Genomic DNA, 25,270 nt, shown 5'->3' on the forward strand with positions numbered 1-25,270 from the left:
GGCAAATTTCATGTAAACATGGCAAACAGGAACCAGTGTTTCCCTTGGAGGCTCTGTGTGTAGTGTTGTTTCCAAGATGGAGCTCGCTTTTTTGCCCATCTGTTAATGCTGAGGGTTCTGTTGTGTTCCAGGCTCAGAACCGTTACTTTCGATCAGGTTAGGTAAATTTCATGTACACATGGCAAACAGGAACCAGTGTTTCTGTGAGAGCCTTTGTGTGTAGTGTTGTTTCCAAGATGGAGCTCGCTTTTTTGCCCATCTGTTAATGCTGAGGGTTCTGTTGTGTTCCAGGCTCAGAACCGTTACTTTCGATCAGGCTAGGTACATTTCATGTACACATGGCAAACAGGAACCAGTGTTTCTGTGAGAGCCTTTGTGTGTAGTGTTGTTTCCAAGACAGAGCTCGCTTTTTTGCCCACCTGTTAATGCTGAGGGTTGTGTCGTGGTCCAGGCTCAGGACAGTTACTTTCGATCAGGCTAGGTGCATTTCATGTGGTCATGGCAAACAGGAACCAGTGTTTCTCTTGGAGGCTCTGTGTGTAGTGTTGTTTCCAAGATGGAGCTCACTTTTTTTGTTCATCTGTTAATGCTGAGGGTTGTGTTGTGTTCCAGGGTCAGAACAGTTAGTTTCGATCAGGTTAGGTACATTTCATGTAGACATGGCAGACAGGAACCAGTGTTTCTGTTGGAGGCTCTGTGTGTAGTGTTGTTTCCAAGATAGAGCTCGCTTTTTTTGCTCATCTGTTAATACTGAGGGTTGTGTTGTGTTCCAGGCTCAGAACAGTTACTTTCGATCAGGTTAGGTACATTTCATATAGAGATGGCAAACAGGAACCCGTGTTTCTGAACGCAGCTTCGCAGTGGCCTTCCCACACCACTGCTGCAACCATAAAGTGTATAAGTATAGGTGCAACTTATGTGCCATGTTATGTGTCATGTGTCTAGTATGTGCCATGCATGCCATGTGCCATGATTTTGCCTCTGTTACCCCTGTCTACTTGCGGCACGACGGTTGTGAAATGGTCGATGCGTGAATACTAAACTTTTTGGACAACGTACAACTTCCGTTCTCACTGTGAGACTCGTCAACCATATTACCGGAAGCAATGTCGGCTCTGGGTAGTGGGTATGAAACACCTCAATCATCGATGAAGGATGAAAGTCACTGAAAAGGTTAGCCAGCTGTAGGGATCGAACCCACATCTTCTGGATTACCGGTCCAGGGCTCTACCAATTCAGCTAAGCTAACACGCCTCTCCAGCGAATTTCGGGGTGCGTCATCTGAATGGACAGCAAACCAGCCACTCACTCTCACTCACCCTCCTTTCACTCTTACATTTTTTGCTCACTCATACACACATTCATACGACGGAAATCGACGCAAGCGGCACCTGTTCAACAATTTGAGGCTTTGTTTGTATCTGTCCCTTCTATGTTGTTCCAGCCTCAGAACATCAGTTTCTCTCTTGACCTCAATCATTATCTCGAAATAAGGTGCCGTTTGGTCGGTGCATTTGGCGGTGATACAAAATCCAGTGGAGTTTCACCGTTATGAAAGGCGTAACTGTAAATCATTGATCATCTTGAAGGTCCTCATTCAAAGGAACTAGAACAAAGGAGCAAGAATATATTCGCTCATGTTGTGCACACCTCATGCAACGGCCGAACGCGCGTCACGAACGCGATTCGCTGGGTATTTAGTGCCCTCGGTGGCATCGGAAGTATAGATATCACGATAAATGAAATATCTGATCCCTAGTGAGGAGTTCTTTTAGGTGCTTGCACAGTTAGCGATGCAACAGCTCCAGTGTGGCAAAAAAAAAAAGACGCTAGCAGTGATAACAAACAAAGCACGGTGCGCAAAGCTGGCCACATGGCGGCTATCACGCAAGGTGCTTTCTCCTGAGGCCGCACCGTGGCGCCACGTGTTTGTCGCACAGTCCCTATAAGTACTGGGTGGCCCGCAATAATAGGGAGTTGTATTTGGACCTGTGATTGGCTAGATGCCGCAAAAGTGGGTGGAGCCTCAGGTATAGTAGGTCCCATTAATGACCAGACTCCCTTTTAATACACGATCGACTACAGCGACTATGAGCGATGGGAGGAATTGTCACCGTGGTGTTCCGTTCGCGTAGCCGTTTTGTGCCATCCCTATCCTTCTAATATGAATTCACAAACGAGAAGTGCATAGTCATCGAGTGCTTGCATGTAATCCGTGAGGTCGGGTCACGATAGATCGCCATATTGATTACACCAGACGCTTAGGGGATTCGTTCAGCCTCAGACTCGGCGGCGGCGACTCTCCCACCCCCTAGGCTGCACGAAAAATGCCAAGAAAGCTGGCAAATCATTGGCCAGGGTACAGACCCGTATCAAGAAACAAACTTGTTGGCCGATGATGTACCAAGCAAGGCTAGGCCAGCCTAACTATTGCCAAGCTTGGCCCAACCTTTCTTTGTTGCTTGGGTGTAACCTCCCCCCCCCCCCCCAAGACGCAAATCCCGGGAATATCCCTGCTACGCTCTGACTTGCTGACAGCGATACGTATCAACGGCACTCGCTTAAAGACTCTAGTGAGGATTCTTCTTTAAAGTAACGTACTCGTAACATCTTCTGTGGCACACACACTAAAAGCAGTGTTAAAATTGATTTTCTTACCTTCACCGATGTTGTAAATGGTTTCATTTTGGCTGGTATTTATGGCGTATCTACTTTGTGCGTCGTAGCGATTCAGAACTGGAACAGAAAAAAAAAACAGAGCAAGTTTTTGGTGTTCCTCAAGATTATTTTGAGCGCACAAATGAGAACAAGGGAACCCCTCACGCTATCCACCAGTGCTGGGGCTTTGGAGCTACGATTCAGCACACCCAGTGGGCTGTGTCCAGGAGTGTTGAGTTGTTTGCTATCTTCCGTATATTTTTAATGAGTATGTAGAGAATGACGCTATGCAATTACGATGCCACGCAGTCATGTATATAGGGTGTTTCAGTTAAAGCTGGCGTCCGCGAGGAATCCAGAATTCTAAAGGTAATGTAATGCCTTCCAAAAAGAAAACACCATAAAATCTTGGCACAATTTGAACCGTAAAACATCGAACGCATCGAAATCGAGACCAGCTTCCGGTTGCCATTCCCTGCATCGCGCTCAGCTGACGACGTCGCCAGTCTGGTTGCAAACCCGATACCACCGAAAGCATGAACGGAGATGTTTCTGTTCGGAAGACCGCATTTTATGACTGACAGCCTGCCTTAATAACCGACTGCGGTGACGTTGGTGCGCACACTGTAGACCGAGTTGAGCCTGGAGCGTGCAGCAAAATCCCATTAAATTCATTTTCTTATGTTTCCGACTACTTCAAAACGAAATTGTCCTGTTCCATGTATTTCAGGCACCCACTATTCCAATCGCACCTTCAGGTCAACTGCGATTTTGTCCGGGCACCACCTTTATAAATTCCCGGGCTAAATAATCTGCGAACCGAGGGGCTGTTTTTAAGTGTCTTTCGGATGCCACCTACAAGCTGCACAGCGTGTGAATGACTCATTATTTAAAGGCGAGAAAGGACCGCTTTCAGCCTAATGTAACTTGGATGACAAGCCAAGGCTAATGAGCACCTTCGAATTTGTTTTAAACCAAACCGGCTCAACAAAGTGTGCCTCACGCTATTTGTCCTGTCTCCAAGTGCATAGGAGTAGTCAAGTAGTCATAGAATAAGCTTCTCGTCTTTCGGGAACAACTGAAATATCACACTCGACTTTGACTATTATGACTCGTCGGACTTTGAATTACGCATCTCTCGATTACCAGTCGAGCTTCAATGACCAATTCGACAACGAAAAAAAAAAAAGAAAAGAAGAAACAACTTGTAGAGCGTGTTGGTTCTGAAACATATTCTGGCCGAACGCAAGGTGAGACAGCCAACAATGTGAGCAGCAAGACTCTCACACCTAGAGAGAATGAGGTCATCTTCCTCTGGGAGAAATTGGGGGTTCAACCTCAAAGCAGGGTTGTCGTATAATAAACGACAGCTGATGTTTGGCGCTGTGTTTGTAGTATCGTTCCTTGTATCGTTCGTCCAAGAAACAGTCTCGCGTTGCCGAAACGAAGTCGGCAACGTGCTATAGCACAGCCAGGAAACACATGACTAGCATGAACAATTTTTCTTTTCGCGAAAACCAACCTCCGATCGCAAAACGGCGAAATGAACATCAGGAACCCCATCAGGAGGAACAATATGCGTCACTTCCGTGATCTGGTACAGCAGCGCGGCGACACTCACCAGGAGCTCAGAACGCTACACGGCACAATTTTATATCGCGATTATGGCGGCATTTCAACGAATATACGTAAATCTCTGTCGAATTCCGCATTGTTTTTGTACACACCACACTACGAGGTAAACAGCTTTGCAGCTTATTTTGGCTTCCGTCATCCCCTTAAAAAAAACTCAAATGAGTTTCGTGAAAAAGAAAAAAAAAGAATAAACTTCTAAACCAGGATGCCGGCGGCGTTAAAATGCCCCTTTTGGGACCCCCAGTGGACACCGTTTAAAAAACATCGCAGTGGGTCATTTGTTGCAGTAATTTATTAATTTCCAGCTGTAGGACTCGGACCCACCATCTTCGTCTAACCTTTTCAGTGACTTTCATTTTTCATCGTTAATTTCTTAGGCAATTTGAGGCTTTGTATGTATTTGTCCCTTCTATGTTGTTCCAGCCTCAGAACATGAGTCCTCTCATATTGATTTCCATTCACATATTTTTGTCGCGGCTGGTCGCGGCGAAGCCAAAAGGACGTAATTTATTGGTGTAACGGCGTAATTAATTCGCGGATAAGAGTGTGGAAGAAAGTCCATTTAACGCTTTACCGCGACCAGCTGCGATAGAAATATGTAAACCGAAACCAACAACTGCAACAAATGACCCGCTTCGGTGGCAGCTTTTTCCCTAAAAGGTGTCCACTGAAGGTCCCAAAAGGGGCAGTACCCGTTTTAATGCCGACGGCGCCCTGCTTTTCACGAAAGTGATACGAATTTTTATTTAAATAATGAACGCTCCCACCCCTTCGCATGGTGCGCAGCTTGTGGGTGGTATCGGACAGACACTTGTAAAAAAAGAAACCTCTTCGAGTGGTGTAGCGGTTCGTGAATTATTTACGATTTAACTGAAACACCTTGCATAACTGGCATGGTAGGTGACACTTTAATGGCAAAACGAACCCCCATGTCGGTGACAGAAGACTGTTCCATAAACAACGGTTCAAACAAACTAAAATAAGTAGCCATTAAGTTAAGTAATCTGAGACATGGATAACTACGACAGGGCTTATGACTGAAATGGCTTCGTTCAACTGTTCCCTCCACGATACTTTCTACACGTATTAATGGAAAGATAGTGTCAATTAAAGATTTTTTGATTTATCTATCGATTATTCGGTGTGACTTATGCTGCACATCGGGCCAGCTCGCATGGAAATAATTCTACAGTTAACGGTAACGTCGACTGTCATGTTAGTACTAGAGCTATACAGTGAACCCTCGTTAATATGACCGCTGCCGTTCCCGCGGAATTTGGTCATAACGCGAATTGTCATATTAACGAGAAACGCACACGCAGCGGACCGGACACACCGCTACGCGTAACAAAAGCCAACGGAATTATGATTTATTTACCGAAAAATCTGTTAACAATGACCACTTCAAACTATTTTCAGTCATTAATTTTTCTACATGGACAATAGCACCAACAATTGCGGACGTTACGACCTTTATCTGCTCAAAAATCACGAGGCAACCTGTTGGGGGAATACGTCTATTAAGAAAAAAGAAAGGAAAGGTTCCTTCGAGTAATGCCGCTCTTCATTCCGAATGCCAAATCCCTCTCCCGCTTCGTTTCGGGCATCCTTACGTGAAAACAACATCACAATGTGACCTGGTCCCCACCTTTTAAGCACTTCAGTGGTTCGAAAAGCGATATGAGTTGAATCCCGAGGTCAGCGATTTCAAAGGGACGTCTCAAACCTTGACGCCATACTTTAACACGTGTCACCCTCTGAGCGAGGTACCAGATAGCCTCACCAGGGGGCTACTCTGAGGGTTATGTGACGCGGTCATAAAAGCGGGAAGATAATGCCTGTGTTTGACCCTACTTGCGGCAAAAATTTTAGTCATTGTCCGATAAACGGATTGTCATATTAACGAGAGGATTTCCATGCCGATGGAACGGTTCCCGAGAAAAACGGTCAGAAAGCGAGTATGTCAGATTAACGGGGGTTCGCTGTAGTGCCCACCGCGACTGCTACACTGGGAAGGATCAACACATTCATAGATGAAAGACAACATACCACCGACGCCCGTTCGTTGTCTCTCGATGATGAGTTGGGCAATGCCCGACATATATTCCAAGCCAGGTGGACACATGACGGAGAACGACCGTAGCTCAAGTTGCTGTAGAAATGCCTTCGGGGGTTGTGCAGTATGACCTGCCTGATATTGAATCAACTCTGGTGATCGAGTCGGACCTTGTACCATTGGTCCACCTGTTGCTTTTATTCCAAACTGCTGGCCAGGAGATGGTGCATCTTGTCCCACTGCTGCTATACCTGGCATTTGCGTGTATGCCATTGCAGCGACTTATTGAGCCTGTTGCAGAGCTGGTGGCTGCAGAAGTGGCGTCGCCTCTCCGTGGCACTGCTTACGAATAATATTAACCCACAGTGAAAGTCATGCCTCAGGATTAACGTGTAATAACATGGCGATGTTATTCGGTGTCATTTGGTTCGCGATAACGAATAATGTCTAACTCAAACAAGGTCCAGAGAGATCGATCCAAAGTAGTCCCATTCTTAAGTTCATGGAGGGGATCGAAACCCCTTGTGCATTACGTTAGAAAGAGACTGAATCCTCTTCGAGACGCGTTCTCTTTCGTATTTCATCTTAACCTCGGTCTATCATACGCTCACGTCCATGATGAATAATCACTGAAAAGTCCGACGTCAATTCGCAACTCCAAAGAAAGTTCGCATTATGCACGGAGCATGAAAGAGATAGGAGGTGAAAGTCCCCCATGCAAGTAATTGAAGCGGCGGCGCGAGCAGATGGAGTTGAAGATAGGCGAACGAGCCGAGGCGAGCTTGAGGCAGCGTTCCAGGACTCACCCGAGTCGACCCGAGAGTAGAGAGTAGCTACTCTCCGCGTTCCAGAACCAACTCGATGACGCCACGACCCCATTTCCAAAAGCGGGTAGCCTATTCGAAAGCAGCTAGTCGAGATCCACTAGCTCTACTGTCAGACGGGAGTAGTGAGGTCAGAGCTGTTGTCTGCATTGAAATCTACGGTCGTCTGCTTTTGCTGCTCGTCCGGCTGCGTCATAGAGGACGCTGTAAAGTTCCAGTGCTGATTTTGCGACCTAATGTTTTCTTCAGAGCAACATGCACGAAACCATAAATACAACACACAAGAGGTCATTGCATGTGAAGGTCGAAACCTATTTCTATGCGTTGTAGAGCTAGCTGCGGACGAGAACGACACAACCCTTTCTCGGAACGTGCAGTAAATACCCCTAATTCATGGCATGGAACCCACGCAGATGACCCCATACCGAAGTCAACAACGTCACACTCATGCGAAGCCGCGGCCACCGGTTCTGATGTCACTGTCGTCTGCTGTCACCATGTTGGGAATCGTACTTGTTTCACAACCTATCCGAGGGTTACCCTACTCCCATGGTCACGTGGTACAACTCTGTTACGTGACTTTACTCTGGAGTTGGTTTTGGAACGCAGCCTCAGGTTCAACCCCTCCACTGGCACTCACTACCTTTTTCATGTATTTCTTGACAGATTGAGTCAAGTGAAAAACAAAAAGAAAGGCAGTTCCCGACGCCTCGCGACAGATGGCGCAGCGCTGGTACGCCCATTAAAGGAGCAATAAAGTGGTATCTAACATGGCCAAAAACTGCTGTCATCTCGTAAAGCAGTATGTGAAAAGCATTCCCACAAAATATTTCTGTCCAAAGTTGTTTCACCACGGTGCAATTAATTTGGAAAATGGCTGCCGCGGTGACAGGCCGGAGCGCTCCAACTGCAGACCACACCCACTCTACTGTGACGTTGGTGGTGGAGAGCCCCTCATTCGTTCGTAGGAAAAACCGTCTGCTACGAACATTGCGAGCTGTTTCTTGTTGACTTCTATTCTTTATATGATTTATATCCCGTTTTCTAAAAAAAAACAAAGCATATATGCAGCAGGAGAAAATAAATTACGATCACAAGAGTAATATATCCGTGGCTTCTGTGCAGTCTCAGAATTCAGAGTAGCAGAAAGCAAGCGATGGCGGCGGTATTGTGGCGCCACCTGTTAGCCACTGAACCAACTGCGCGGTGAAAACGGTCGGACAGGCTGCACACTGTCGCGAAGCACGGGGTTTTGCTGTACAAGCGCAGCTAATTTCGAGCTGCACCACTCGTTCTTCCCGTGGTGTCTGCGGTCCCAAAAAATCGTGGTTGTGTCATGGACAGCCTTCAAACCCTCCGTTTCGGACATTACGTAGCCGGAGCGGTAGCAGACGCTACGGCCTGCGCGATGTTGCTCACCTCGATCATGTGATCCCAGGTCAAATGAGGAGCGTCCTCACCACTTGCGTCACATAGTGACGCGCGTGGTGGCGCTCATCACGTGCCTATCGTGAAGGCGAAGGAGGGTGTTTCGTGCACGGGAGGTTCGGGAAGCTATTGCAGGCGTCCCAATTTCGCTACGGTTGCACTAATTGTGGGAAAACTGTTTTCGGCCGCCTAACATTCCATACTGACCAAAAACAGAAACAAAGTTGTGGGCCTCTAGTCTACTCCTTTAAGGTGCCTGCATGCGCGTTCTCCTCCTCAGTCGTCGTTGCCATGGTGGAGACAACGGCATTTTCGCATAGTGGGGTAACTTCAATACTCCTGGAGAGCATCCCAATGAAGACTACTGAGCGATGCTTGCATATTTTCTGTGGTGGGTAACCCTCTTGGACTACCCGAATACCAGAGCAAGAGGGTTAGCACACCCCTCCCTCAGTAGTATAGGGATGGTGTTAAACTACGACAATGTTACGACATGGACCCCTGGGCCCTGCCCCTGAGCCCTGCGCGTATTTTCCCTGCGCGGCGCCTGTGCGGAGGGTTGTCCGCGCGCTTATCGGCGAGGGGAGGGCTCCGTGCGCGTTTGCCCTCTCACATTTTTCAGCCTGGGCCAACTTCTTTCGTCATTTTTCAATCTGCGCTGACTTTTTTGGCGACTTTTTTCCAGTGCGCGACAGGCGGCGCACGGGTGGAGGGCTGCTGCGGTGGGCGGAGCGTGACCGGAGGGTTGCGTGAGCGCTTACTCGCTCACATTTTTCAGCCTAGGCCGACTTCTTTCGTCATTTTTCAATCTGTGTCGATTTCAATCGTAATTTTTCCCCGCTACAACGGGTGTGCAGTAGGCTGTTTACATGCAAAGGATAGCCATACACAAAAGTACAAGTGAAAATATATTTATTAAAGTAATTAGTGTCGAGAATTATGTTATGACTCTGTGTGAAGGAGAAAAACTTAGCCAAAAAATCTGATGCAATAGCATTGAATGGGTATTTTATTAGTGATAATCACGCAAGTTTTCATTTAAGCAGAAGGAGTAGCACATTTTAATCAAAGAAGATATTTTTAATCAATACGACTACAATCAAAATTAACAGTTTTATTATAAAAAGTCTAACACTATTATACGTGACCACCATAGTGGAGCTTTAATTACAAGTGCCGATAGATGTATGTGAACAGCAGAGAACCTGGAAGACCATGGGACACGAACACAAGAGGAAATAAAATCTATAACACTACATTGGTTAATCAAAACAACAGAGGAGGAGAATAATCTATCATTTTAACTATCATAAAATCATCCTCGTGACTTCCCCATACAATTTTCATTCTAAGATACACTACAAACCTTACTTTGTTTTATGAATTCAACACAGAAAATATATTAAAAAATGAACTTCAACACATAGCATGCTCCTAGCCAACAATCAGCTCTAATAATATCTGCCCTGATTTGTTGAACACGGGAGGCGTACACCTGACAGTTATGAACATTTTCGAGCGCACTAGGGAAGATTATTCCAACATTACACAATTAATCAATTTCTTAAACAGCATAGACATACGGAAATAATGAGAAACACGATCAACAGCTAATAGAGAACCAAAACCCATCACGTAAACAAGAGGTACACAAAGGATTAATAATTGAAAAACAATCTATCAAAACGATAAACATGCACGGACGAATAGCAGAGAAACACTTTGAACGGCACAAGACGAATAATTTAATACAGCACAGAGCTAACGCTGAATAGCAGAGAAACACTCCAAACGGTGCATCTGCCAACGTGTAAACAACAGACAGGAAAATATTATTGAAACAAGATCAACAGCTAATAGAGAGCCAAAATCCAACACGTAAACAAGAGGTACACAAGGATAAATAGTTGAAGAACAATCAATCAAAACGATAAACATGCACGGATGAATAGCAGAGAAACGATTTGAACGATGCATCTGCCAACATGTAAACAACACACAGGAAAATAATAGTGAAACGAACTATCAAACATTACAATTTGAAATTGAAATAATATATCTTTTGAACTATCATAAAATCAACCTTGCGAGCTAACAATATAGAATTTTCATCCTACTCAGGCACTATAAACATTACCTTGACAGAGCTATCCAAACACGCAGCACAGCTATGCTTTACACAGTACAACCAGACTCGAGACCCGGTGGGGTCACTCTCTCCCTCTATGCAGCCCGGTGTGGTCACTCTCTCCATCTATACAGCCCAAAGCGAGGAAACCGAACGTCCTTTGTCAATCTGCGGGGTGGGGAAATCCTCTCTTTTTCACATTCTTTCCTCCAAAAGGAAATATTCTTAGGACTGGTGTACAGAGACGAATTTTTTTATTGATCCCAAATAGACATTGGAATTATTCGACTCCCAAGAACACAATAAGAATTCTATCAAAAAACAATAGCACGCAAAAAAAATCTAAGAATAGACTTTTATGTCAGTGCAAACTGGTTTTAGAGAAACATTATCTAAGCAAACCAGAAAATATTATCGGCGCAAACAATACTCAACCAAAACGAGAAACGTTGCATTTAATGTATTTCAGATCAGACACAACTATTAGGCATTCATTATTCTCAACTCACAAAATATCAATCGAGAGAAAGTCAAGTTTACTCAGTGATAGAAACAATACTAATTCGAAAACGAGAAACAAATTTAATTACATAATTTCTTATGATAACTTTGCAACAGTAATTTCTACACGCAGAAGCCACAAACAACTCATATGAAATGCAAAATTATTGTGTTTGCTACAGCGAAAATCAACACACACAGCTCAAAAATACATTCCCAACTAGTAGAATATTTTTATTAATATGAATCGAGTGATCATCTGAAGCAAAGTCAAAGGCAGTAATTAATTTAGGCAAACATTTTTCGTAATCATGCAGCGCAAATATACATCACAGAAACACGTCTTTTTCATTTCAGGACCCAATATTGGAAGCAAAATATCAATCGAGTGAAAGTCAAGTTTATTCAGTGATAGAAACAATACTAATTCGAAAACGAGAAACAAATTTAATTACATAATTTTTTATGATAACTTTGCAACAGTAATTTCTACACGCAGAAGCCACAAACAACTCATATGAAATGTAAATTATTGTGTTTGCTAGAGCGAAAACCAACGCACACAGCTCAAAAATACATTCCAAACTAGTAGAATATTTTTATTAATATCAATCGAGTGATCATTGAAACAAAGTCAAAAGCAGTAATTAATTTAGGCAAACATTTGTCGTAACCACGCAATGCAAATATACATTACATTAAATGTCTTTTTCATTCAGGGCCCACTAGTGGAAACGAAGTGAGAGAGGGAAGCTGAGTTCCCGTACACATTCGTTAAGGTTACGCCCGAGGCAGTAGGGGAACCCAACAATGGTCTTGGTATACAAAGCCATAAACTGACTCCCGCAAGTTAAGTTAGGGAAAAAGGGTCTCTAGCGCTCTCTTGTACGTAGAATCATTTAAATCACACATTTTTTCATTACACATTACATCTTTTTTTGTAAATTGACTTTCATAATTCTAACGTCAGGTGAAACATTATAAACCTGATAATAAAATTTTAATAAATAAAATTAGCACCGATATGATTTAATTAAATGTCGAGGCACACTACAAAACAGAACAGACAACTGCTATACATTGAAGAGATGGACGGATTTTGTACTCGTTACCATACGTCATGGGAGGACCCGATAAAAAGTTGGATCGAAAAGGAGGAGCCGCGAAACGATTCATTTATCGCTGCATTTCAATACGTCCTAGACATGGTCGTATTCGGAGATATGGTGCAAATTATGGAATTCAAGATGCGAGAACTTGTATGCCGAATCTACAATAGTTATAAAAATATTTGCACGTCAACATCGGAAGGACCACTTGGATTGATGGTGGAGTTTTTGAGGTTTGCTAACGAAGAATTGAAATACAGTAGGCCAAACGTAATTGTAATCATTGCAATGGGTATTGCATTAATCAAGAAAGCGATCAGATCAAATTATCATATACAAGCAGTCTATATCGCACGATTCATTACGGATTTGTTGAAATTACACCTAACGGTTGAAATGGAAAGTACATAAAAAATCTTATCACGTGATATATTCCACTAGAGCCTCTACACACTTATTTTTCTTCTATCAGTTGGCGCAATGATGTCGAATCAACAGAAGTTCAATATTGTCGTGCAAGGTCTGATGTATCATCACTTATTGAAAATCAACAAACATATCAATTGCGGTGGACCACCAGACGATTTTCATCTAATGCTCTCTTGTACGCCATTCAAGAATCTTCATACAAAGAAAGGAAACATCAATAAGAGACTGCGCAAGTTCGTCGCAACAAAGTGCAAGTTATTGAAGCAATACAAACACGGCGACAACATATCACCTGCGTTAATCAACGCTGGATTCAAGCGCCCAATAATCAGAATAAATTACTTGATGTCTTCGGAATTCATCAATCAAGACAACAAACGAAAACTTCGGAGTTTGGAATAGAACTGTAATTTATCGAAATAAACAAGTGTATAATTGAAATAATAATTGTATTCTTTGTCATCATTGTAATGTATTCTACACAGCGCAACGAAAACAGCTTATGACTAGATTGAAGATTGCTAAGGAGACACTACGTACAAGGATCTTCGCATGGAATCAGCGCTGGCAATCAAAGATATTTTTACACGACCACACTCTATACAACACCGACACCCGAAGGAAAGAATTGTAGAAGAATCGATAATAGAAATTTAGAGGCATGTTACATCAATCTTTGTTTACAAATAGGATCACTAATATTTTGCGAAAGCTTATTTTATGAATTAAATTGCACAGCGTATATATTTTCTCAAACGATTGGACAGTTGACAATACTATATTGAAAGGAATCTATTATCAAATGACGCGATGCAAGTGATGGACATGCATGATGCGCTAGCGGAGTCTACAATTCTAATCATCATAACATGCGGCACAAAATTCCAATAAGATTTGGGGAGAATCGAATCACACAACTGTCATCAGAAATGTTTAACCACCATACAATGAAGATGAGCACTATCCATAAGATACGTAATTATAATAAGTAAATATTCCTTTTGCAAACTTAACCAAAGCAGCACCCATAAACGGAGCTCCACTTCACAGAATGTACCCGAGGTTTTTCATTAGCCATACTGAAAAACTATGAGTCTGTTCATTATGTCACGGCATATGAGGCACTACAAATGGGAAGGGCATACTTTAATTTTAGAAGATTTTAGCTCATAATGAAACAAAACACAAACTCCAACACCAAAGGCTCTTATTTAAATTTTCAAAGTCAAAACTGTATACTCCTTCTTAGAATTTTTTAATATATAGATTAAAAAGCTGTCTATATAGCCACACGTTGTATACAATATATTTGTTTGTACATTAATTGCTAAAATTTATCAGATCACATTCCGGAGCAGTGGTGACTATCGGTAAGTGTTTAATTAAAATTTGAACTGCTGCCGCAATTTACGAACTGAGTTGTAGAAAGTGTAATTTCACAGCTTTAGCTGGCTCACTTTGATACGCGAAGGTTTTAAGAACTCTTTCACGATGACAAAGAATTTAATCGAGTGTATTGATATTTTCTCTATACTCTATAACGTAATGTGAATAATGTGTAAAAATATCTGATTGCCAGCGCTGATTCCATGCGAAGATCCGTGTACGTAGTGTCTCCTTAGCGATCTTCAATCTAGTCATAAGCTGTTTTCGTTGCGCTGTGTAGAATACATTACAATGATGACAAAGAATACAATTATTATTTCAATTATACACTTGTTTATTTCGATAAATTACAGTTCTATTCCAAACTCCGAAGTTTTCGTTTGTTGTCTTGATTGATGAATTCCGAAGACATCAAGTAATTTATTCTGATTATTGGGCGCTTGAATCCAGCGTTGATTAACGCAGGTGAATGTTGTCGCAGTGTTTGTATTGCTTCAATAACTTGCACTTTGCTGCGACGAACTTGCGCAGTCTCTTATTGATGTTTCCTTTCTTTGTATGAAGATTCTTGAATGGCGTACAAGAGAGTATTAGATGAAAATCGTCTGGTGGTCCACCGCAATTGATATGTTTGTTGATTTTCAATAAGTGATGATACATCAGACCTTGCACGACAATATTGAACTTCTGTTCATCCAACATCATTGCGCGAACTGATTGAAGAAAATAAGTGTGTAGAGGCTCTAGTGGAATATATCACGTGATAAGATTTTTTATGTACTTTCCATTTCAACCGTTAGGTGTAATTTCAACAAATCCGTAATGAATCGTGCGATAAAGACTGCTTGTATATGATAATTTGATCTGATCGCTTTCTTGATTAATGCAATGCCCATTGCAATGATTACAATTACGTTTGGTCTAGTGTATTTCAATTCTTCGTTAGCAAACCTCAAAAACTCCACCATCAATCCAAGTGGTCCTTCCGATGTTGACGTGCAAATATTTTTGTAACTATTGTAGATTCGGCATACAAGTTCTCGCATCCTGAATTCCATGATTTGCACCATATCTCCGAATACGACCATGTCTAGGACGTATTGAAATGCAGCGATAAATGAATCGTTTCGCGGCTCCTCCTTTTCGATCCAACTTTTTATCAGGTCCTCCCATGACGTATGGTAACGAGTACAAAATCCGTCCATCTCTTCAATGTATAGCAATTGTCTGTTCTGTTTTGTAGTGTGCCTCGACATTTAATTAAATCATATCGGTGCTAATTTTATTTATTAAAATTTTATTATCAGGTTTATAATGTTCCACCTGACGTTAGAATTATGAAAGTCAATTTACAAAAAAAGATGTAATGTGTAATGAAAAAATGTGTGATTTCAATGATTCTACGTACAAGAGAGCGCTAGAGACCCTTTTTCCCTAACTTAACTTGCGGGAGTCAGTTTATGGCTTTGTATACCAAGACCATTGTTGGGTTCCCCTACTGCCTCGGGCGTAACCTTAACCAATGTGTACGGGAACTCAGCTTCCCTCTCTCACTTCGTTTCCACTAGTGGGCCCTGAATGAAAAAGACATTTAATGTAATGTATATTTGCATTGCGTGGTTACGACAAATGTTTGCCTAAATTAATTACTGCTTTTGACTTTGTTTCAATGATCACTCGATTGATATTAATAAAAATATTCTACTAGTCTGGAATGTATTTTTGAGCTGTGTGCGTTGATTTTCGCTGTAGCAAACACAATAATTTTGCATTTCATATGAGTTGTTTGTGGCTTCTGCGTGTAGAAATTACTGTTGCAAAGTTATCATAAAAAATTATGTAATTAAATTTGTTTCTCGTTTTCGAATTAGTATTGTTTCTATCACTGAATAAACTTGACTTTCACTCGATTGATATTTTGCTTCCAATATTGGGTCCTGAAATGAAAAAGACGTGTTTCTGTGATGTATATTTGCGCTGCATGATTACGAAAAATGTTTGCCTAAATTAATTACTGCCTTTGACTTTGTTTCAGATGATCACTCGATTCATATTAATAAAAATATTCTACTAGTTGGGAATGTATTTTTGAGCTGTGTGTGTTGATTTTCGCTGTAGCAAACACAATAATTTTGCATTTCATATGAGTTGTTTGTGGCTTCTGCGTGTAGAAATTACTGTTGCAAAGTTATCATAAGAAATTATGTAATTAAATTTCTTTCTCGTTTTCGAATTAGTATTGTTTCTATCACTGAGTAAACTTGACTTTCACTCGATTGATATTTTGTGAGTTGAGAATAATGAATGCCTAATAGTTGTGTCTGATCTGAAATACATTAAATGCAACGTTTCTCGTTTTGGTTGAGTATTGTTTGCGCCGATAATATTTTCTCGGTTGCTTAGATAATGTTTCTCTAAAACCAGTTTGCACTGACATAAAAGTCTATTCTTAGATTTTTTTGCGTGCTATTGTTTTTTGATAGAATTCTTATTGTGTTCTTGAGAGTCGAATAATTCCAATGTCTATTTGGGATCAATAAAAAAATTCGTCTCTGTACACCAGTCCTAAGAATATTTCCTTTTGGAGGAAAGAATGTGAAAAAGAGAGGATTTCCCCACCCCGCAGATTGACAAAGGACGTTCGGTTTCCTCGCTTTGGGCTGTATAGATGGAGAGAGTGACCCCACCGGGCTGCATAGAGGGAGAGAGTGACCCCACCGGGTCTCGAGTCTGGTTGTACTGTGTAAAGCATAGCTGTGCTGCGTGTTTGGATAGCTCTGTCAAGGTAATGTTTATAGTGCCTGAGTAGGATGAAAATTCTATATTGTTAGCTCGCAAGGTTGATTTTATGATAGTTCAAAAGATATATTATTTCAATTTCAAATTGTAATGTTTGATAGTTTGTTTCACTATTATTTTCCTGTGTGTTGTTTACATGTTGGCAGATGCATCGTTCAAATCGTTTCTCTGCTATTCATCCGTGCATGTTTATCGTTTTGATTGATTGTTCTTCAACTATTTATCCTTGTGTACCTCTTGTTTACGTGTTGGATTTTGGCTCTCTATTAGCTGTTGATCTTGTTTCAATAATATTTTCCTGTCTGTTGTTTACACGTTGGCAGATGCACCGTTTGGAGTGTTTCTCTGCTATTCAGCGTTAGCTCTGTGCTGTATTAAATTATTCGTCTTGTGCCGTTCAAAGTGTTTCTCTGCTATTCGTCCGTGCATGTTTATCGTTTTGATAGATTGTTTTTCAATTATTAATCCTTTGTGTACCTCTTGTTTACGTGATGGGTTTTGGTTCTCTATTAGCTGTTGATCGTGTTTCTCATTATTTCCGTATGTCTAAGCTGTTTAAGAAATTGATTAATTGTGTAATGTTGGAATAATCTTCCCTAGTGCGCTCGAAAATGTTCATAACTGTCAGGTGTACGCCTTCCGTCTTCAACAAATCAGGGCAGATATTATTAGAGCTGATTGTTGGCTAGGAGCATGCTATGTGTTGAACTTCATTTTTTAATATATTTTCTGTGTTGAATTCATAAAACAAAGTAAGGTTTGTAGAGTCTCTTAGAATGAAAATTGTATGGGGAAGTCACGAGGATGATTTTGTGATAGTTAAAATGATAGATTATTCTCCTCCTCTGTTGTTTTGATTAACCAATGTAGTGTTATAGATTTTATTTCCTCTTGTGTTCGTGTCCCACGGTCTTCCAGGTTCTCTGCTGTTCACATACATCTATCGGCACTTGTAATTAAAGCTCCACAATGGTGGTCACGTATAATAATGTTAGACTTTTTATAACGAAACTTTTAATTTTAGTTGTAATCATATTGATTAAAATATCTTCTTTGATTAAATGTGTCATAATGGAATACTATCTATTGTTCTTGAAGTTACATATCAGAACTTAATCATTAAAACTCCACTATGGTTGTCATGTTAGACTTTTTATAATAAAACTGTTAATTTTGATTGTAATCGTATTGATTAAAAATATCTTCTTTGATTAAAATGTGCTACCCATTCTGCTTAAATGAAAACTTGCATGATTATCACTAATAAAATACCCATTCAATGCTATTGCATCAGATGTTTTGGCTAAGTTTTTCTCCTTCACACAGAGTCATAACATAATTCTCGACACTAATGACTATGAATAAATATATTTTCACTTGGACTTTTGTGTATGGCTATCCTTTGCATGTAAACAGCCTACTGCACACCCGTTGTAGCGGGGAAAAATTACGATTGAAATCGACACAGATTAAAAAATGACGAAAGAAGTCGGCCTAGGCTGAAAAATGTGAGCGAGTAAGCGCTCACGCAACCCTCCGGTCACGCTCCGCCCACCGCAGCAGCCCTCCACCCGTGCGCCGCCTGTCGCGCACTGGAAAAAAGTCGCCAAAAAAGTCAGCACAGATTGAAAAATGACGAAAGAAGTTGGCCCAGGCTGAAAAATGTGAGAGGGCAAACGCGCACGGAGCCCTCCCCTCGCCGATAAGCGCGCGGACAACCCTCCGCACAAGCGCCGCGCAGGGAAAATACGCGCAGGGCTCAGGGGCAGGGCCCAGGGGTCCATGTCGTAGTTTAACATTGTCGTAGTTTAACACCGTCCCTATACTACTTCCCTCTCGTGTGCTACCGCCATCTCTCCCCCTTTCACCCTCTCTTTTTCTCTCTCCCCTGGGTGCACCGAGCCGCCACTTCAGAGCAGGCTGACCCCCCCCCCCCCCCCCTCTCACACACACACACCGCCATTTTCGGTCGTAAACAGCGCTAGTCTACCTTCCTCTGTTTTGCTTTTTTGATTTTCTGCGCGTGGTATCTTCAAGAAAAGGCACCGCCGTGGTCTCGGTTTCATTCGTCTCCTTATTAAATGTTTCTGGGGCTAGGCATTCAACTCGACGGACGTAACCAACAAACGTGTGCAGTTTCTGATGCCGTTTCGCAGTAAGGGGAGATGGACGTTTCGCACAACCTGATTCAGCTTCACGCAAGGACAAGTGAACAGCTTATGAACAAGGAATGGACGATAGGACAGCTTTCAGAAGCGCACGTTTTAATTACAAGATTATATCGCATTTATTGGAAAACATCAAGGGGAGAGAGTGTGTGTAATAGTAGTAACACCGTCTCATGGTAGGTTGACAGCCGCACAGGTTTTGCTGCTGTACAAACTTTGTGCACTGTTTTTGTATCGGTACCAGAGGTGGTACTTCTTCTAAATGTGTTACGACAGCGCTTGTGGGAATCACAAAACGGTAGTGCATTTGCGAGCTCACTTTGAATAAGTTGCTGCAAGCACTGGAGCGGCAGTCGGAGTTTAGTAACATCACACGAGTCCGATTTGAAAATGTGCTCGCATTCCTGTGTCGCGGCTAACACTATGGCAGTACCCTATGCCATCTGCTTCCAGTACTGCGAGGAGCACACAGAGTATCCCAGACAACCATAGATCTTAAAGGGACTATCGCATCCGTCCCAGTCGATTCCGAAACTGTAGCGCTGTCTTACTCCGCGTTCATATACTGATAGTCATGCCCAAAACCCGACGCGAATTGGTGTTCTTCCTCTGCAGTTTGATATAAAACTTGACAAGAGCAGACGACTAATTCCGGGATTCCCTCTCTGGAAAAATCACACGGACGAGGCCAATCACTGCGCGCCCTTTGAGGCGGAGGAGACCAATCATTGAGCGGCCGGGGGGACCTTGGTAGCCTTGGCGACCGACCGACAGGGGAGGGGGGCAGCTCCGGTGGCGCAGCGGTAACGCGTGCGCTTGGAGACTGGGAGGTCCGCGGTTCGAATCCGCGGGCCGGCTGTGCCGTCTGGGGTTTTTCCTGGGTTTCCCTCAGATGTGTAATATAGGCGTATGCCGGCACAGTTCCCCTGAAGTCGGCCCATGGACGCAGCTATCCTCCCCCCGAGCGGATTCCGCTCGGTCTTCCACTTCACCCTTTCCTCTCCTTCTCTCCACCACCTTTCCGTTCCCGAGAAACATGCCGCCTAATCAGGCAGGCAGACCTCTCGGTTCCTCCCAACGACACTCCTCCTCATGGGCGGGTGGGCGGGTGAGTCGGAATACTAGGGGACAGCGTCTTCTGTGTGATCGGCTCGTGGAATGTTTCTGGTTAGAGTTCGTTCAGTCAGTTAGAGTTCGTACAGTCAGGAGCGTAACACCGTGTTTCACGCAACATGGTTACGTCAGGACACGGGTAAGCGAAAGTCAGCATATTTACTGAGGACTTTTCACTTAGTATATTGCGATGCGAACGCCAAGCAGACGACCTCGGAGAGAATCGCCTCCCATTCTTGTGCCTCGCTTGCGTCATCAGCGTGTTGGCTGCGGATGGAATGCGAACCTTTAAAGCTCGTTTATTTAACATGTGAGCTGTTTTCGGAAGATAAATTTGGCCAAATTGACTCCGAAGCGGTGACGCACATTGCGCTATCGGTATTAAGCAGGGTTCACACTATTGCGTTTCAATGCGTACGTACGGCTGCGTGCGTACACGTACGTACAGGCCATTCCGCTAGACTGTTCACATACATGCGGGCACAGAAAGCGTTGGCCAATGAGCGCCTTGCGTCACATCCGTTTGTGACAAGCAAAAATGGCGGAATGCTTGGGAGCCGCGTCTCAGCGCGATGTGACAGAAAGCGAGGACTCCAATGAAAGCCTATCAAACAAGGCTCTTGAATGTGTCAAGGCATATTTAGAACATGCCGATGTAGTTGACTGAGCACTCGTTGCACAGTTTGCCTCAGCAGCATTGCTTTTGGAGCAGCGCGGACGAAGACGGGTCTGGGTCAGAGATCTGCTGGTGCCGCGGCATCAGTTTGGTGAATTTCACCACCTCGTACGAGACATGCGCCAAGGTGACGGTCAAGATTTCTTTGACTATTTCCGGATGTCGAAAGAGAGGTATGGTTATTAGCGCACACACATTTCTTTTCGGACTTGCATTTCGTTGGATACGATACTTATATGCTGGTTTTCATTCGAGGTTCGACCACTTGCTGTCACTCGTTGGTCCTTTGATCGAGAGACAGAATACATCGTTCCGGCAATCAATATAGCCGGCTGAAAGACTCTGTTTAACACTGAAGTGAGCATGAGTTATTCATATAATTCTACGTGCATCAGCATGTGTATTCATACGTATTTTGTCTTGTACACATTTCATTCAGCCTAATGTTATATTGTACAATGATTGTTAAAGATACCTGGCACACGGATCGTCGCAAAGGTTATGTGCAACGAACTACCGTATCGGGAGGTCCACAGCCAGCATTGTCATCCGGGAGACCTGTGAAGCTATCATGACTGCCCTGCAACCTATCTACCTGCCAGTATGTTACAATTACGCTACTATTACTTAAAATTGTACCCCATTTACCAGTAGCATTACATCAAGCACCTTCAATTACAGACACCATCCAAGGACATTCTCACAAGGATAACAGAGGATTTCTGGGCCTTGTGGAACTTTCCAAATTGTTTTGGCGCAATGGATGGCAAACATGTAGTAATCCAAGCCCCTGCAAAATGTGGCTCTGTGTACTATAACTACAAAGGCACACACAGCATTGTTCTTCTTGCAACCTGTGACGCAACATACAAATTCACTATGGTTGATGTGGGAGAGTGTGGGTCGAGAAGTGATGGAGGCATCTTCCGCAACAGCTATATATGTGATCTGTTGAACGACTGTGAGAAACTGCCTGACCCACAGTGCCTTTCGGGAACATCTGTAAGCATGCCTTGTGTCCTACTAGGCGATGAGGCATTCCCGCTAATGAAGAACCTAATGCGGCCATACCCTGGGAGACACTTACCACTCACTTGCAAAGTGTTCAATTACAGACTTTCCAGAGCAAGAAGGATTATTGAAAATGCTTTCGGGATTCTCTCGAGCCGCTGGAGAATTTACCGACAGCCCATCAATGCCTCCCTCGAGACAGTGAATGCTATTGTGTATGCCACTGTCTGTCTGCACAACTATCTAAGGACCTGTGACGAAACAGAAGGAAGGCATGTGTACTGCCCTCCAGGGTATTCAGACTATGAAGATGTGTCTGGCAGCGTGCACATGGGACAATGGCGACAGAGTGTGACTAGTGGTGATGCATTGAGGGACATGCAGAGAGTCGGGTCCAATATGCATTCGAGATCTGCAAAAGAGGTCCGTGACACACTTGCACAGTATTTCTGCTCTGCATCTGGTGAACTGTCATGGCAGTATAGAGTAGTGCTGAGGGGCTCACGTGTTGACTGAGACTGCAACTGGCTATGAACAAGTGAAGCAACATAAATGATTTAATTTGCTCATTCATCAAAATCAAGATTGAACAAGACATTCTGCATTTGCATGTATGCTAGACGCTTTTTTTTCACTTCCAAGGACCGTAGTCTGTTGCGAAGACTTAATAAAAATAAAGTTTCTTCGTCATCCATGTCCAAATGAGGTCTGGTGCACCGTCCCCCAAGTTGCATATTTTCCGTTGCCTGTGTCAATATCGAAGCAAGGCTTTCCTCAGATGCCTTCCTTTTCTTCGGCACTGGTCCTGCGGCTGGGGGTGTCATCTCCAAGCTTTGCAGCTCTTGGCTGCGTAGCTGAGAAAACGTCTCAGATGGCAGAAAGGGGCCATCCATACTGTCCTGTGACCAATAAGTGTGAAGACGTTAAATACAAAGCTACTTAGCTATGTAGTGTAGGCTTCAGTTCACCACACTTCACACTTCATTCCACCATCCCTCATTGTATTGTTGCTGCTGTAGTTAGGATCTGAGAATACAGGATTAATTTTCTGCAGTGTGGTACTACCAAAACATAGCGTCATTACAAACTTGAAGAAGTAACGCAATACCCCTACCAAATAAAAGAAACGTAAATACTATGCCATCGCTACCGTACCCCCTCTCTAGGCAACACATTATCGTAGGCATGTCGTTGCGTGTCTAAAGACTGCAGCATTTATTCAACATACTGAAAGACAAGGCATATTATTTGACATTGAGCTTATAATTGTGTTTTGTTCAAGGTATCCATGAATCCCAACTTCAGGCTTTTCCCTTGCTTATTACTGATAGATTGAGCAGTTCTCCTTGTGGTCAACTGGTACAACTGCCATCATAAGTGAACTCTCACCGAGTCACCAGTGACTAGCTACCATGTGGTAAAAATACCAAATGAAAGGCATAATGTTTGCTCATGCTTTCCACAGGTTAATTACATTTGACTGCTACGATTAAATGTACGCAAAGCTGGCTGGTTCAGACAGCTCATTTTCTTGTTGTTTTGGTTTTGTCACTGGTTCGCCTTTCCCAAATATTTTGTACGTTCGGAAGACAAAATCTGTCCTGGGGCTTTAAGCTACATAAAAGGTATCTGAAAAAACTTGACGCACCTTACAACACTGTAATACTACAATAGCGGTCTACATACCTGGCTTGAACAAGCCTCAGGCGTGCTGCCCTCCTCTTCAATGTTGCTGTCCGTGTGGCTCTCCACACAAGAGAGCAACAGCCCTGCAATTACAGCGCATTATGTGCTTGCTATGACAAGCACAGCTTTCATGGCATATACATAAGCTTTCCTTTGAGAAAAAGGGACACACAATAATTCAGATGATGTGAATGCACTATTTATGTTACTTGTGAAATAAGTAGAGAAGTAAGAAGTCCGGAGTCCCTCAAGGCTCTGTATTGGGTCCTATCCTGTTTTTGATGTACAACGATTTACCTGACTCTGTTCAATCAACAATCAGGTTGTATGCAGACGACGATTTGATTACCAGACGAAAGGTATCAGGCCTGGCGTTCTTTCATAAGTTATATTATGGTCACCCCATTCCCCACCCCAGTTACTGCCAACCCCCTCACAAGTTATTTCCACGACTTGATCACCAGTACAAAGTACTTGCTCTACCTACGCGAACCAAAAAATTCCTCTACTCTCCACACCAGCTGATGGTATCAAACTGGAATGACCTTCCTGCCCACATAGCATCAGACGGAAATATATCTTCATTTATTTCCAAGTGCTATGATCATTTTCAAAACAAATGAATTTGAAAGTATTGGGGCGGATATATTTAATGGCATAAAGAAGGGGGAGGGAAAGGTTACCACCAACACGGCAGCTTATTATTCCTATTCAAAACCAAATGAAATTAATGTAGATGAAAGACAGGTGACAAACTACACTGTTGTCGACAGTAACAGCATTAGCCTTTTGCTGCTGGCATGGCATGGCCATCATAACTTTCCTATGCATTACGTATACTCACTAGACACTTCATTGTCTCTTGACGGTGTATGCACAACTTCCCCATTTGTGTGAGGGGCAGGCGGTGGTTGCTGCCTGGACACAGCTGATGTGGAGGAACAAGGAGCAGGGAGCTTCTTGGTCCTGAAAGCAGAATAAGGTGGATTAATTACCTGTGAGCATAGTAATATCATGCTAGTGCATTTGGGGAGCAGAATTGAGGGTTTTGAATTGAGATGATATGAGATTAATCTTTAATTTCGTTGTGCTCACTTGTTTCTGATGTGTAATGCCATGGCAATGTCCACGTTTTATTATGGCAGTTGCAAAATAACGCATGAGCAGTAATATAAATGAAAATACTTTACACAGCATGGATTGAGCAATTCTTGTCTCCGTAATACAGCAAGCCAATAACTCAACAGAAAGGAAAGGATAACGGTAGCTGTATACGATCACTTTGCCCGTTTGCAGTTTTAACCACCGCACAAATATGTTGTCCACTTCTGCTTTCGAAATCTTTTCACGACGTATATGCCCTTCCGCAACGCATGATATACACGATACATACCGTACATATACAACATTGCCCAGCTGCACAATACATTGATTGATTCCTTACCTGCGCGGTCTGATAAATTCTTTTAAAAATTCGAGGCTCCTAAACAGTGGCCAACTCGATTGGTAGACCTCCCCTGTGCCCATGCCGCTCCGCTTGGCTTCCGAGGCTCTCAGTTCCCGGGCGTACCGGTCACGGATCCCTCTCCATAATTTCTGACAGTCGCACGCTGCAAGGAATAACAAGCGAAATTGTATTGTATAAACACACACGCACACACAA

At 43.0% G+C, this 25,270-nt stretch overlaps 1 protein-coding gene across 2 annotated transcripts in view; it reads right to left on the minus strand.

The window, feature by feature from the left end:
• LOC135372736 (phospholipid scramblase 2-like) overlaps positions 1-25,270 on the minus strand; it is a 164,761-nt gene that overhangs the window by 90,365 nt on the left and 49,126 nt on the right. The window contains exons 2-3 of one of the 2 annotated variants that reach the window (XM_064606221.1): positions 6,343-6,688; positions 2,659-2,736 (exon numbers count right to left, since the gene is read on the minus strand). In XM_064606221.1, coding sequence (XP_064462291.1) covers positions 2,659-2,736; positions 6,343-6,622 — 358 coding nt within the window. In that variant the 5' untranslated portion in view covers positions 6,623-6,688. Of the gene's footprint in view, positions 1-2,658; positions 2,737-6,342; positions 6,692-25,270 lie in introns of both variants that reach the window. The other variant, XM_064606222.1, reaches the window with a different exon arrangement.

Source organism: Ornithodoros turicata, unplaced genomic scaffold (genome assembly GCF_037126465.1).
Source record: "Ornithodoros turicata isolate Travis unplaced genomic scaffold, ASM3712646v1 Chromosome169, whole genome shotgun sequence".
NCBI lineage: Eukaryota > Metazoa > Arthropoda > Arachnida > Ixodida > Argasidae > Ornithodoros > Ornithodoros turicata.